The 16,424-nt window shown below is 39.8% G+C and overlaps 1 protein-coding gene across 2 annotated transcripts in view; it reads left to right on the top strand.

The window, feature by feature from the left end:
- Positions 1-16,424, top strand: part of ZNF407 (zinc finger protein 407) — a 334,044-nt gene that overhangs the window by 15,095 nt on the left and 302,525 nt on the right. For both annotated transcript variants that reach the window (XM_063165163.1, XM_063165169.1), the window contains exon 2: positions 11,048-15,877. In XM_063165163.1, the coding sequence (XP_063021233.1) occupies positions 11,092-15,877 (4,786 nt within the window). In that variant the 5' untranslated portion in view covers positions 11,048-11,091. The remainder of the gene's footprint in view (positions 1-11,047; positions 15,878-16,424) is intronic.

Genomic DNA, 16,424 nt, shown 5'->3' with positions numbered 1-16,424 from the left:
ATTGCTATGATTTGTGCTGTTACAGCGGTTCAACCAGGGAAATTTTCTGTATTGTTTAGTATATGGAAATAATATCAGATATTAAATCCTGGGAAAGTGGTGCATTTGCTCCAAAACTTTACATTGTAAAATGGAATTGTATTTTGAATTGTAAAATGGAATTGCAGGGTCACTGTTAGAAGTGAATTCCTTTCCTGTTTCATGTAAAAAGAATTTGGTGCTTTAAGATGAGAAAGGCTGCTTAGCTGACAAAACAGAAGTTGCATTTGATTATCAAGGACTCATGGAATTTACTAGAAAGTGAAAGTCTGTATGATAGCTCTTGGGGAAAAATAGGATGTGATGCTCAAGTCTTCTAGAAAATTAATGGTGGAACAGCACACTTAATGTTAGGTCTCACTGTAAAAGACATAAACCAACATTTTTGCTCTGTTAACAGTAAGGTTTAATTTGACACTGTTGTCTCTTTTCCATCGATGATAACAGGTAGGAAAAGAGTTAACTTGTAAAAGTTTTTCCCAGGGTGAATACTAGAAAAATGACTGTTGATGACTTAAACAGGTGACTAAATATTCTTTTTACCCGCTGAGAGATAACCAGGCTGTACCAGGACCCTTCACTGTAGGAAGCAGCCCCTTGGACCTGCAGTGAGAGAGGCTGACTCTGGTCTGGGCTGCTGCGTCAACTGAGAGCTGCCAAAACCCCGCTGTTAGGTGGGGGACACATCTGGCATTGAGTCTTGGCTGTGCTTGCTGTGGTAAGTCACCACGTGGGTCACCCATCTTGGGGGCCCTCAGATCCTGTGGGTGTTTGAGCTGAGCAACAGCCTGCTTAGTGATATGTCAATTTTTTCCTGCCAGGAAAGTGTTGGAGCAGGTGCAATTTATTACTCTAGCTTGGTCTCCTGGTACTTGCCCTCGGTTGCTACTGTGTATGTTTTCTTTGTTCATTAAAACCTATTGATCTTGGGAAAGTTTGTGGGATTGATTTCAACTTGGTGTTTTTCAGGGAATTAGTAACATTTTTAGTAATAACACTCTCCTAAAGCATCCCTGAGAGAAAGGGTGATGATGTATTGAGGGAAGACAGAGTCTCTGCAACCAAGTTGCAGTTCTGCCCCAACTCCCAAGGTCCCCTTGCCCAGCCAGGCACTGCAGGGTCCTTCTGTGCCCTCCTGTGATGCCCAGGAGCTGTGTCTGGGCAGGGTCCAGCAGCATCTGCACTCCCTGCCCAGGAATGCCTTGGGGAGCAGAAGGCCATGCCTGGGGCCCCCAGGTTGACCAGGCACATCTTCCTAGTCTGTGGAAGAGGAGGGCTGTGGTGCCACCCTGATCATGCAGGATGATAGTGGGGTTAGCAGTGGCTCTGTGTGGCTGCTGGGCTCTTGTGGGAGGGAGAGGCTTTGCACACCTTGGGCTCCATTGCTGATATCTCCCATGTTTGATATTGTGGTGCTGGCTGGAGATGGGAGTTTGATTTGATAAACCAACAGCAGAAGGAAATTAATTGCAGTTTTGTGTAGCTGTTAAACAGTGTGCTTCAAAATAGGAAAAGGATTTCGTACACTTAAGATACCCTGTTAGCAATGTGCAGCTCTTAGAGGAGAATGAAGCTTCATAATTTTTGTAGATATTAGGGAAGTAGTCCCCAGTGCAACTGTTCCCTGTTGCTATACCCCACTGCACCACTCCTGCAGGAGAGATGAAAATGTTGTCAGGTGATTCCTCGTTTGGAAATGTAGTTGAACACGTGTGCCTCACACAAATTGTGCTATCACTGTGCACAGTGATGCTTAGGCATATTGCTGGTTCTGGAAGAGAGCTGAGTTTCAGGGACTGATTTAGGCAAGCACCAAATTTGTTAAGTTGAAACAAATAGACATGGAGGGAAATGGATACTGTTAACAAGCAGCAGCTTTGAAACCTTCATGGTATTTGTTACCAAACTATCAGTAAGTGTGAATGGCTTTGGACTAGTAAATGGGGGTTTTATTTTGTAAGTGATGGTGGTATCAACAAGAGGCTGTTCCTTGTCATCAGTCCCTTCCCTCCTTCAGTTCTGTCTGCCTAGGACCCATTCTGGGAAGATGTGGTTTCATCATATGGGCTGCAATAGCAGGTGGAAGGTGCTCTGGCATCCTCTGGCCTCTCTCTCTGGGGTAACCATGCCTTCTCCCTCATTCATCTTCACTCTCCACCTGCCGACCAAGAGTGTGTTTTGCTTGGGAGAAGTGGGAGAGCCTGCTTGGCCTTCATCCTCTTTTTGGTCCTCAGCTGAAGTGCAGGAGGCTTTTGTAGCCATATGGCTTAGTTCTTCTAGTGAAGGGCTTGAGGATGGGGAAAGGAAAAGGCTCCATGCTATGCCATAGTAGTATCCCTTGACTGCCATCACAGGCACCACAGAAGTCATGAATAATTTTCGTATCATCCCATATTGCCAGTGCTTGGACTCACATCGCCGTGGTCACACTGGTATGCCTCCTATTGCTGTCTTATATTGGTTTGTCTCTTGACACAGACAGATGTGTCACAGATGGAAATCAGAATAAAGGTCAGTTGGATCCCCTCGACTGTTCTGAGTACAGAACTATGGAGCATTAAAGGTTCTGCAGTGACTGTAGCTGAAGCATGGGTTTGTTCAGCTGAACGCGGGTAAGTTACTTCTGGAGAAAGCCAGGCTTTGCACAGCTAGGCATGGTTGAAGTCACAGTCATGATCATCTAAGTTATTGAGGGAGAAATCCCTCTCTGTGTTGCAGAGGACATGGCAGCACTGTTGTGATTGTTTGCATGTTTTACAGGAAAGCATTAAGGAGAAAAGGTGTGATTTGCCATGCAGCTTTTCCTCTGCATGGTAAGGGTTTACCCTCTCCATAGCTGAGGTCTGTGTACAACTATCACCTTTTTATACTGATTCCTAATGATGGATATTAATTTTCTTTTTGTAGAAGTCCAGTATAAAGATATAAATATAAAGAAGGAGAGGCTGATTTGTTTGCTTTCCTAAAGTGTGCTGGAGAACTGCCTGTGCTGGAGGCGTTTGGGACATCATCTATTACACAGAGCCTTTCTGAGTGCACCCTGGTGTGAGGCAGCCCCCTGCTTCCTCTGTGCTTCTCCCCAACACCCTGTGTTTTATGTGAACAACCCAGATGGAAAATCAAAACTGAAAAAAAGTCCATTTTGTATGTCTTGTAGGACTGAGCTGAAATACTTCCAGTGTGCTCACTTCTTTTTCATTGAAGAGAAAAAGAGGATTTGTTTCTAATAGTTAAATTTTTGATTATCTGTGTGTCTACCGTAATACAGTAATTTAATATAGACATATAAATATGCGCATTCTAATAAATATTCTTATTGAATAATATCAGCTGTCATTTCTTTAGATATGCCTACCAATAGAACATGTAAGACTTTTCTGTTTGATCTGCCTTTCTCAGATGGAATGCTATTACTTCCTTGTATGTAGTGGCCACCAGGGGTCATCAGAATGCTTTTATTTTTATTAACGTCCCCTTTTCTTTAGAAGCAAATGTACACGTTGTATTTTCTGGAAACTTTGTTAACCTATCGCACAAAAGATCCAAAGTCTTTATGTTACCTGTTTAGCCAAAAATTCGTGCAGCTCTTTTCAGCTGAGCTTCTTGAAGACGCAGCAGATAAGGAAAACAGGGTGAGCACAAGAGTGAGAAGCATGGCCATAAATAAACTGATCTTCTCCTGATAATTTAACTGGTGATAAATACAGTAGAAGTAGACAACAATATGTTCCAGGCTGTGATGGTAGAGGCCTCTTGTTGCTTTCTGTATGAAATGGCAGTTTAAGCAAGAGGCCAACAAAGCCATTGTTTCTTGTCTTTTGGATTTAATTTTGAGCAAAGGTTGATGAAAATTTAGTAAGTCTTCACAAATATTAAACACCAGAGTAGTCTTCTAGGGAATTCATATTCCTTATGTTTTTAAAGGAGAAAATAGTGCTTCTTAGGACCAGGTTTCTAGGGTAAAATTTACAAGAGCCAATTTACAAGTAGAAGCCATTACAACTTGCTTTTATCTTTGGCTGCCAAAGTTCAGGAAACATTTAAGACTTCCAACATTTTTGTCAGGTGTCAGTGATAGTGCCTGTGTACTTCTCTGATAAATTCCAGTGTGGTCCACTGTACTTAAGAGGGTACTACAGCCAACAGTACAAAGGGATTCAAATTGCATTTTACTTTTTGTTTCTGTCTACTTTTAATTGGTGTACTTGGTGAGAATTGTATCTTTCACGAAAGCATGTAATTTAGAAAATTCCCACAGAACTTACTAGTGTATGTGGAAAATGGTATTTCTTTCCTGGAATTTTCTTTCCTGGATCTGATAAACTCTCTAAAATGAAGTGTTTTGTGAATACTTAAAAAGTGCGTTTCATCCATCAATATCACAGTGCTGTATGAATGCAGTCTTTCTTAGATCCTCAGAAGTTTCTATTGAATGTTCTTATTGCTATTGTTACACATATGCATTGCTCTGTAAACAGAATTCTTTGATTTTAAAATACAAAATAGACCTTCTTAAATTTTCAAAAATTGAAAATCTGGAGGTTATATAACAATTTTTAGGAGATACTAGTGCATTTCCTCTTATACTTTGTCTTGCACGTACATTCCTATTGATTCTGACTGCACTTAAAATGAAAAGTGTATATCTGTGTGTGTCTTTTTTGACTTCCTCTTCAAAGCTGATCTAAATAGTGGTCCCTGCTGCATTTAGCAGCATTTGGCTCTTTTTGAACTGAGTGGGTGACGAACTAGGGAGCCTTTGTGTTGCCCGTTTCTGCTCACCTGGAAGGACTCTGGGTGGTTTGGAAGCAGAAACAAGCGGGATGTGGGGTCATATTGCAGGTGCATTTCCTGTGATGCCGTTACAATTTTTTCTGGTGGCAGTGAGAAAATGAAATTAATGGGTGCAGCTAACTCCCCATTTTCAGTGGTATACAGGGGATGACTATCAGGGGGCTTTTTTTTTGTCACTTGAACTATTCTGGATAGATCTGTGTGGAAATTTCAAAATCTTTAGTCTTGGAAGTCTGCAGCTTATTTGGAAGTCTCCTGTGGAGATTTTGATGTCCTAGGAAAGTGGTGGCTTTGTGTGAAGAACGGGCTCATGATGCAAAGCTCGAAGTCCAGCATTTTTGAGCTGCAAAGGAAAACAAATGTTTGTAATGGATATCACAACATTTTCCTCAAAAGAAAGGTGATCTTTGTTCCATTTCATATTATCTCCTATATTCCATTATTGAGGAGACTGTTAGCTTGGATTAGTCTTTCTGAAGGAAGTGAGGTAACTTTGTAAGGCCATAAGACAGACATATGATTTGATTTAGGAAGGATGTTGTGCCCCTGAGAAGATGCTTGTTTGACACAAAGGTCGTATGTTGAGATGAGTTGTTAACATGCAGTTTTGTGCAGGCTTTTTAAGGAGCTCATTAAAATGATTTTGCTTCATTGCATCCATGATTTCATTGAAAGTATTAATTGTCTGAAAAGGGGAATTTTTACTGGAAAAAAAAAAATGAAACTCTGTTTTCCATATGTCACATCCTTTACAAACGCTGCAGATTGGACATTGAATACTTGGAGACAATAGCAGTGTGACTGAGAAGTGCTCTGGAAATTCTAATGCCAGGATTAAAGTTAGAGTAAAGTTAGTACTTGTAAATAAACTTTTTTTGTGTGTTCTTCTGTACACATCCCTATGCCTTCTCTTGGCATGTGATCAAAAACAGAAGTAAATAAAATTGTATTGACCAAGTTAAGGAATTTTGACATTTACTAGAGGTTTATCAATCATTGCTAAATTAATTGTCCTTTTGAAATTAATTTAAGATTACTATTTTTAAATTTCATCTGAGGATTAGAGAAGTGCAGGTCTTACACTGGAAAGTGAACTGCACTGTCTCCACCTTTTGGCATAGTAAGACATTATATACGGTTTTTTGGACCAGTGGTAAAAAATTAGAACTCTCAAATCCAATGTTCTCTGTTTTCATCAAAGAAAACAGCTTCTGTCCACAAATGACTTATGCTCGTGTATAGAACTGTAGCAGACACTATGTCAATATACAAAAAAGCTTTGTACGAAGAATACGAAAGCGAGTTGTTATCAGGTAAAAAATGGTGGTGGCTGCTCAAGAAGTGCTATTTTTATCTTTTTTTTGTACGAATTTTCTACTTTACAGATAGTGAGATGGTGCTGAATTGTGATTGCGGGATGTCTTTTAAATTAATTTAAATCTCGAAACAAAAACTTCATGATTCTAATGATTTGGAAATCCCAGTGGATGAAAGGGGAGAATCTTTAGCTATATTGGTTTATGTGATATAGCCAAAGTACTACGTGTTATACACTTGCAGTTTAAAAATGTGTGTCTTATACGTTCTGTAAGGATTTGGATAGTTGGGCTGTGCAGATGTAACATATGTAACAAACATGCTGCTTTTGAAGATCTTAAAAACATGTTTCACTTCTTTCAGATATTTAGAGAATTATTGAAGAAAAGCACTATGTTTGAGCACCTATACAAAAGAATTACTGAGCTCAGCTTTTTCTGAGCAAAAATTTTGAGGCCACAATAGGTTTCTTTCCAAAACTCAGGGACAGCACGGTGCTGCAAAGAACCTTACAATGCATTAGGTAATGTATGACTGTCTCCAAGCAGAAGAATTTGTTAACCTGAAGCTAATGTGGCAAATTAATTTTTGGTCATATCCTTTAAGGATCTGTTCAGCTATACTTGATTTATATGAACATTAACAAAAGATTTATGTTACAAAAAGTCAACCCACTTTTGAGTTAGAACAGCTTCATTTTGAACATCGAATATGATGTTAAGAGAGCCCTGTTTGACAGAACCAGCTTTTAAACTATGGAAATACAAGGATTTGACTGCTGTGTGCTTAGCTTGGGATTGATCCTGTGCTGCAGGTTTCTGCTGTGCTGTGCCTGGCATTACCATTGGCACAGTCCTGGAGCCTATATAAATATATTTTGGTTTATTTATGGAATACTTTAAGTGGTTATGTATTGTTGCACTTCAAGCCCTTGTTACTTGTAAAAATGTTTCCAGATGATGCTTTAAAAGATGAAGGTAGCAGGAAACACAAGAAAGTTTACATCTTGCATTGATTTTAGTCTTGTTGGTCCATGAATAAGGTGGTTCAAGAGCTGATCTTCCCCATTCATACTGCTGTACGAGTTTGGCAGCATTACATTGCTATCAAAAGGCTTACTCAATCACACTAACAAGTAGGAGTTAGATTTAAGCATATGCTTAGGGTGCCATGGCTTCAGAGGGTTACTTGTTACATCTAGAGGGTGTTCTTTGATTAGGTTAATAAAATTCCAGATGCTAATTTGCTTGTGATGATGATCCCTGTGCCAGACTAATGTTTGATCCAAGATTAATTTTCCAAAAAGAAACCCGTTTGACCTTGTGCGGTCACTGGGACTGTCCAGGCTTGGAGGGCTGTTGATGCCTTCTGCAATGCACTGATTCTTCTATATTACAATACCAAATGCAGGATAGCCCTTAATTAGTGTGGTAGCTTTGTTGAGAGCAGAAGTGAATTGGTTTAGGTCGACAGAGGATTAGCACCACTCACTTTATGATCAGCTTGTGCTTCGCCATTGTCCTAGTACCTGGTGACAAGTCCGGGAGAGAGCTTTTGGGGGAGAAGCTTACAGCCGAGGAAGCACTACAGGCTCTTTTTGTCTAGAGGCAGCTAGTGGTGTGCTGAATGCCAGAGGAGTGACAGCCATTCCTGCAATATATCCATGCAGGAAGGAGCCCACAGCTGCATTTGGGTGTGGGGCACTAGTCTGCCATCAGGGAGCTGAGCTGTGTGTTAGAGGCATGGCAGTGTGATCTGAGCAAGGCTGTAGCAGGAAGGAACAGAGACTTGGTCCAGTGCTCCAGATCTTGCGTGCGGTGTGGAGAACTGAGCAGAGCTCAACAAATTGCTGGTCATGGTGCCAGCAAAAATAGTGATAGGAGCCATTAAGTGCCTATCAGAAGATGCACTCTTGTCCTACAGGCAGCTTTAAGAGCGACCTAAAAGAAATTGGAGGCTATTTAATTCCTTAGATTAATTAATATTTTAGAGAAACAGCAGCAACCGCCTCATAGTTGTTTTCTTTCATAGAGAATACTTTCTGGATTTTGGTTTCATGCAGGTGCAGACTCCCATGTAGTGATATTTATATATAACAGATTATATGGAAGTAGGACGGAGGCAAATGTAACTTTGGGAAGGGTGTGCAGGGGTAGACTATTTTCATGGAAACTTTGATGTGTGGTAGTGATGAAGTTGGTAAATGTGTATCATTACCATACCTTGCCACAGGTGGCCTGCTGTGCAGCTGGAGAGAAATTGCCTTGATAATGGTTACTGGTTGTGGGGGTAGATGTGAGGCTGTTGACTTCATTAGAACTGCCTGTAACTGGAACAAACAGAGTGCAGTCCCACTCTGCATGCTAGAAGTTTGTCATGAAATGACGGCAGAGATAAGGAGTTAGGCAAGAAGTCTGGGGTGTAAGGCATCTTAGCATATTTGTATTACCCATGTGATTATTTTAATTTCATACTGAGGTTATTGGTAGCACCCATGAGGTTTATGTTTTGTATTTTTCACTTTTCTAGCAGCTAGTTTGTAGTTCTTACTACAAACAGCTTACAAAGATAAAATAGAGGAAACACATTTTTTTTCCTAAGTACTAGAAAAAACCATAACTGGTGCAGTTGAGTGGGAGAGAAGGTTGGACACCAGAACTGGAATTGCAATCTGGGCACAGAGCAGGATGAAGTTCTGTTGGAGAGTTACTGAGCAAATGCTGAGAAATGAGGATAAAACTGTAGAGACTGTGTGCAGATAATCAAACATCTCTTTTAGGTGAGCGAGTGGCCAGTGGAGGTGAGCTGAATTTCTGGGGGAGTGCCAGAAAAGGCAACCTTTTTGTTGATGGAGAAAATTCTAATTATCCCAGTACAACTTTTGACAGTGGAAATGTTCAATGCCAGTATTAGCTTACTGCTGGACAAGTTTTCTGGTAAATCTAATGGTTTGAGAGGGAAGTGTCCTATAAAGAAGATGGAGAATTGGTTTGAGATTGCAAATGGTTTTGTACAGCAAAGGAAAAACTGCTGCTCTTCCCCAGACCATTCCCACAATTGGTGCTCTTCCCACAATTGGTGGTGGGCTGGGAACCTGCTGTGGAGGTGCAAGAAGGCAAAGGACCCATGGTCGCTTGTTTAAGGATGGACTTGTGACACTTGTCATTGAAGTAACTTGATATTTTGCATTATATAAATAAAGCTGTACTGCAGTTAAACCACATAATTTTAATTTGATCTTTTTCTTCTGTATCCCAAACAGATATAACCTATGCTTGTAACCTTTTCTGGGTAAGCTTGCACTTGAAAGGTTTCATCTGGCCCTGCTATTAATTGCTGTAGTGTTTTTGAACATACTAACAGTGTGCTGACTTATACCAGCTGAGAATATAGCCCTGTTTTCCTTCTGACAAATTGTGATAAGTTTCCATCATGGTTTTGTGAAGAAACAAAAACAGTAGTGCATAAGAATCAGAAAGCCATATTTAGGGGACAATACTGTGATTCTCCGAAGGGCTGTTGTGATCTAGAAGTGGTTATTCTCTTGTTATTTAGGTATAACTAGCTTGGTATAAGTTTGGTCAGTGCTTCAGCTCAACGGAAGACCTACAGTTGAAAAACTGTTCAATGTATGAGACTAATGTGCACTCAATTCCCTAGGGGCTTTCCACTAATTATTCTTAAGAAGAAAACACTTTTTTACTTCCATGGGTAATAAGTCCAACTGATTTGAATTTATTTTCTGAGTTTAATACTTTCCTACTTTGTCCTCAAATTTAAGCATAATTATTTTTTTACCATGTACTTGAATAGCTTTTTATACCCTACGTTATCTGTATTAACATTGCAATTACTTAATCTTGTCAGGAAGTACTTACAATTGTGGTCATAGCCTCATTCAATGGGTAACTGAACAAAAAACTGAATACTTGGATCTGCAGCAAATTGATGTTTAAATCATAGTGTAAAGCACATAGATAAACATTTAGTATTTAATCATCTGTTAAAATGAAATGCATTTTCAATTCTCAGTTGCTTCATATCAAAATGAAAAGGTAATAAATGTCAAGATTTGATTTCCCATCCCCATCCCTCTTATAAACTGTGTTGGTAGCATCAGTTTTCTAGTGGCGGCATCTTCTTGGGAGCAAAAGGGTCACACTGGGCAGTTGAGCAAAAGCTTCTGGTAACTGGATTTGAATGGTTAAAGTTTGTGCTGGATCTCAAAGGTGCTGCCCTTCTCTGCATTTTTATTTCATGACTTTCTGTTTCTCCTCCCTCCTCCCCAATTAGGAAACAATGTTTTAGAGGATATTTTAGGAATGATGGGAAACTATACTTGCAGCATATTCTTTTAGAACATGGTTCTATTTGTGTTTTCCCTCTTTCTCTTTAGCAGGTAATCTAAGCAGAGGAAGAAAAGCAAGCTGCATACTTAAAATATTTAACATTTATGCTGGCTTTGTTTTGCTTGTTGTTGCTGTCATGATTATTTCACCTGGGAATGTTTAAATTTGGGAAGCTGATTTTCTAGTTCAGGAAAAGTAAAATATTCTATGACCAGTTCCCTGAAAGCCATTAGTGTTTTCTGTCCCAAATATACTTCCAGAAACAAAGGTCATGTTTGTCTGCCCAAGTCTAAAGCATGTAGAAGATTACTTGATTACATAAAAACTATGGGATCTAAGTGTTTGCTCACATGGTGGTCATTACAGTGGAAGCTCTGTAACTAGAAGGTGCTGTAGATACCATGGTGAAACTGTTGTCTCATATCTTTCATTGTGTCTTTCTTCCTGCCATGATTTAAATTTTCTATATTGCATGGGGTTTTAAAAATTTGATTATTTTAACCTTTAAGTTTGCATAAAAGACTAACAGTAACTCTTTTGTTTTGTAGGTGCTAAACCAAATGATCTTTAATTGGTAATATCACTGTTAAGAATGGATGGGGAGGAAAATAAGAAGAGAGATGATGTTGATGAGAATTTACAAGTTGAGTTGACAGAAGAATCCCCAAGAAATACTTCAGAAGAAAATGCTGGATGTGACTCTTCATCTCAACAGAAAACAAGGCTTACATCAGATGAAGTGTTCAGGGACCTTGAAAAGAAAGAAAAAGAGAATGGCACAAACAAAACAGCACTTTCAGAATCAACCAGGCTGGATGTTGTTGAAGCAGAGAAACCTGAAAATGTCTCCAGGAAAAGAAAGCTGAGTTCTTCAGAAGACATGAAAGATACTGGAAGGAAATTGCAAGAAGTTTTAGCTGGAGAATCATGTGGTACAATACCTGGAACTGTAAAAGAGGAAGGGGTCACCAGTGGTCCTGATAGTGACATATTTAATACAGATATCCCGTGCCTACGATATGATTTCAGATGTGCTGCTGATGATGCCATATTGAAAATTCAAAAGGAAAATAAACATTCACAAGATGTGTCAGCTACTGTTTCTGATAAATTATATTCTTCAGAAGAAACCAGTGTTGTCTGTACAGGTGGAAACATAGACAAGCACCCTAAAGGCAAAATGAGTGATCAGTGTTTACCTTCCTGCTCTGATAAGGAAAAACATAAACAAGAAAGCCTCTCTAAACCATCCAAAGAGCAAACACATCCTCACTGTGGTTGCATAGGTGAGTGTAGTTCAACGTCACATATGCATGTTAAGCGAGATCGTGAGAAATCCAAGATATTTTCTTGTGATCTTTGTGGTTTTCAGAGTGCTGAAGAGAGTCTCCTAAATTCTCATTTCCTTGGCAAGACTCACCTTCGACGCCAAAATCTTGCTGCACGGGGAGGATTTGTACAGATATTGACAAAAAAATCCTTTAAAAACCAACAATCTACTGCAACCAAAGAGAGGAATGTCAGGGCAAAACCTGGGACCAATAAATTAAGGGCAAGAACTGTTGATGCAAAAGAATTAAGTATTTGCAGTGCACTGAAAGGCTCAAAAGTAAGCTTATCTAAACAAAATGATGGCAGCGAACTTGTTGAAATGATACCATCTTCAAATACTCCCACTGAAAAAACAGATACTATGACAGAAGAAACATCGCTTTCTTCTGGTACAGAAGGAAATGATAAAGTTCAAACTGAAAAACTAGCAATACCGGGACCATCAGAAAATATTTTGCAGAAAACAGAATCGCTTCCAACTACCAAAAAGCTACTTAACAGTTTACACAGGACAAGGAGATTTGATCAACTGAAACACAAAAGAAATGTTTTCCTGTTAAGGTCTTCATTTGGACAGAGTAGGTCCTCTAGATTAAAAAGGCAGGTTAGAAGAAGATACAGATTGTTGGGGAATAGTAAGAGACCCAAATCTGAAACTCAGAGAGCACATGAAAAGCCTATCTCCAGCACACAGCTTAAACCTAGTGAATCAAGCCCTGTGTCTCATTCAGAACTAGAAACAGATGCTGAAAGTAATTGCAATACTGCTGCAGAAATACAAGATCTTACTGAATGTAAGCCAAATACCCCTTCTTCTAGCACTGCAGGTGCTAAAGATTCTGAAGTTAAACTTATTGCTGATGATGGTGCTCTTCACACTTGCCTGGATTGTGGTCATGTTTTTCATGACCGAGAAAGTTTGGAAACTCATATTGCAGAGCTTCATACAAAAAGGATCCAGTTTCATAGTCAGATGTGTAGCTATTCCTCTGGAGTCAGGGAAGATGTGAAGCAACACTGTCAGGAGGGTAAACACCAGATGGGTGGTTGTAGCTTTAATTGTCAGCTCTGTTCATTTACCAGCTTGAATGTGGACAGCCTTCAAAGCCACATGAGTGAAGTGCACAAAATGTCCCACAGATGTCCAGCTTGCGTTATTTTTTTTCAATTGGAAGAAGAGCTGATAAATCATCAAAAAAATGAGAAACACGGTGGTTCATTATTTCAGCAAGCTACTCTATTGAGTAACAGTGATCAGACCTTGCAAGTGGTACCTTACAATGACTCAGTATCGAACAATAGCCAAAGACTTGCAAAGGAAATGGAAGTGTCAATGCAAGCAAAAATTCAAGACTCTTCCTTCATAAATCATAGAAATGAACTAAAGCATTCTGTTCTGAATAAAACCCAATTTCAATGTAAAAAGTGTTTTTATAAGACGAGATCTTCCACAGTTCTTACAAGGCACATAAAACTCCGACATGCACAAGAGTATCACTTCCTTTGCAAAGCATGTAATCTCTACTCACTGAGTAAGGAAGGAATGGAGAAACATATCAAAAGAAGCAAGCATCTTGAAAATGCCAGGAAAAACAACATTGGACTACGTTTTGAAGAATGTATTGTAAAGGTTTGCGTTGGTGTTGGCGGTATTAAATCAGTGGTGGATACTTCCATTGCTGGGAGTGGAAGTACAGAGTTGGATAAAGAAATTACAGATGTTTCATCCTCTTCTGTGGAAGACTTATCGAGAAATAAGGAATTTGTTCTACTTGAGCAAAGGATTGGTGAAAATGAATTGGTTTTAGCTGATGCATCCCGAGGAGGGAAGTCTAAAGGTACTATTTCTAGGACATGTACCCATTGTGGCCTTTTGGCCTCCAGTGTTACGAATTTGACTGTTCACATCAGGCGAAAGCACAGTCATCAGTACAGCTATTTGTGTAAGGTTTGCAATTACTACACTGTCACCAAAGGAGATATGGAACGTCACTGTGCAACCAAAAAACACAAAAGCCGTGTTGAAATAGAAGGATGTGGAAAACAGAACTCAGAGATCATTGTTAGCCCTGAAGGAGGTAATTTTGAATCCATGAGCAAGAAGATTAACAGCCCCATGACTGCCTTGCCTGAACATGTTGAGGATGGTGGCCAGTCAGATTTGGAAAATTCTGTCTTAGACAATCAGGAAGTTGAGCGAGGAGATGCTGAGTTAAAAGCCACAAGTGCCAATAAGCTGCCAGATATGCAGCCTGGAAGGAGTCCACTGAATATAAACCACCATGTGTTGCTGGAACCAGCAAGGGTTGCTCAAGACTGTGACCCAAGCTTCCAGAGGAGAGCCATGGGTGCAAACGACAACAAGTGTGTACACTGCAGCTTCATTGCTCATTCTGCTGCTTCTTTAGAGCTGCATGTGAAGCGAAAACATACAAAACAATTTGAATTCTACTGCATGGCTTGTGACTACTATGCTGTTACTCGCAGAGAGATGATAAGGCATGCAGCAACAGAGAAACACAAAATTAGAAGAGAATCTTATGTTTGTTCTTCTTCTGGGGAGGAAGCAAATGCAGCAAATACCACTAATGAAGGCGCTGCTTTGCCTCAAGAGGAGCACCATCACAGTGCAGGAGAATCAAAATTTAATTTAGATGAAACAAAGTGTGCCAATGATGCATCAGAAGGTGATCATATAAATAAAAGCTTTACTGAGTGTACTGCCTTAAATAAAAATACATCTCCAGGAATTTCTAAAGATGTCAATTCCCAAAATGCAGTAGGACATGAACTTGATAAGGAGTCTGCAAATGGAGGAGAAAACCCTTATTGTGAAAGATTCCAGCAAACTCCTCAGAAAGATAAAGTTGTTGAACTTGTCAAGGAAGTATCAGTTAAAGAAACAGGTACTTGTGAGGTGCAGAAGAGTAAGCATGGTCAGGAGCTGCTCAACTCAGATGATTATTGCACTGCAGAAAATCAAAATAGATCAAGCCACACAAACTGCAATTCAGAAAAAGGTGTGGAGAACTTGGAAGAAAATAGTGAAAACCCAGAAACAGAATGTAGAGACAAAGACAGTCTCACAAAAAAATCACTGAAGAAGAATATCCCACTTATGCTAAGTCTTCCAGAAACAAGTAGTGCAGTAGAGCAATCAAATTTTACTGGAAACACTGGAGAAGCAGTACAAAATAGACATAGTTTAGATGGTGACAGAAGTTTCAGAGAGGATCCTACTGGGGAGGAGGAAGAAGCCCTTATGGAAGCACAACGTGAAGCTGAAGTAACTATAAATAACAATGTTTGGGAGGCAGATGGCTCAACAGCTGAGGGCATGCAAGAAAGTAGTAATGAGGCTTTAGGAACAGTTATCAGTGCTGATGATAAAGGAAAGGCAATGCAAAATGCTGGCAAGTTTGATTCTTCTATAGTGAGGTTAAAAAGTCATCAAGATGGGGAGGCCACTGACCATTCTGCAGAAGGACAGATGTCAGGGGCAGTGAAAGCTAGTGAGCTCACAGTGACAGCAGACACTTCAACAAGTGGTGGGAAAAAGAAGAAGCCAGAAGGAATTTCCCTTGGGGAATCGACACGTATTCGCTGCGATGACTGTGGTTTTCTAGCAGATGGTTTGAGCGGACTAAATGTTCACATAGCCATGAAACATCCTTCAAAAGAAAAGCATTTTCATTGCTTACTCTGTGGAAAATCATTTTACACAGAAAGCAACCTTCACCAGCACTTGGCCAGTGCTGGGCACATGCGAAATGAGCAGGCGAGCGTGGAGGAGCTGCCCGAAGGAGGCGCAACCTTTAAGTGTTTGAAGTGCACGGAGCCCTTCGATTCCGAGCAGAGCTTGTTTCTCCACATCAAAGAGCAACATGAAGAGCTGCTGCGGGAAGTCAATAAATACATTGTTGAAGACACTGAGCAGATAAACAGGGAGAGGGAAGAGAACCAAGGCAATGTCTGCAAGTATTGTGGGAAGATGTGTAGAAGTAGCAATTCCATGGCCTTCCTAGCTCACATCCGTACCCACACAGGTATGGAAACACTGTCATTGCAATTGGTCTCTTTCAAACAGTGAATTATACCATTGGTCTTTTTCTGCTTGTTAAGCCCTTTTATATTTCTTAGGAACTGGCATTTTTATCGCCTGATAAGCCCCTGATGAAATTCAAAGTTATCTAAAAGGGTATGAAAATACAGTGATCAAAGGGCAGAAAATGTAAGAACATTTCAAGTACAGCCACCCTTCTGCTTTTTGTTTCATATAGAGAGATTTTCTTCCTTTTAATCTAAATTGTAACCATTCATTGGTTCTTATATAATGAAGCAGTGGTGGTTTGAGAGATTAGTTAGCTGTTCTTTCTAACTTTCTCTTCTGTGCAATTGTTTAGTATCCAAATTGTTTATTTCATTTCAATCAAGTGATACTTTCAGCATTTCAGCATTACATAATACTTCAGAATAGATATTTGATATTACATCACTCCTAAAAAATACCAATAAGAAACAACAAGAGGTTTTGGTAGAAATAAGTTATAGCGGTTGGAATTGGTCAGCCTTTTTGGAAGGTGGTATGCAGTG

Source organism: Melospiza melodia, chromosome 1, assembly GCF_035770615.1.
Source record: "Melospiza melodia melodia isolate bMelMel2 chromosome 1, bMelMel2.pri, whole genome shotgun sequence".
NCBI lineage: Eukaryota > Metazoa > Chordata > Aves > Passeriformes > Passerellidae > Melospiza > Melospiza melodia.
Note: the sequence above shows the minus strand (reverse complement) of the source record. Positions and strands in the feature narration are given on the sequence as shown.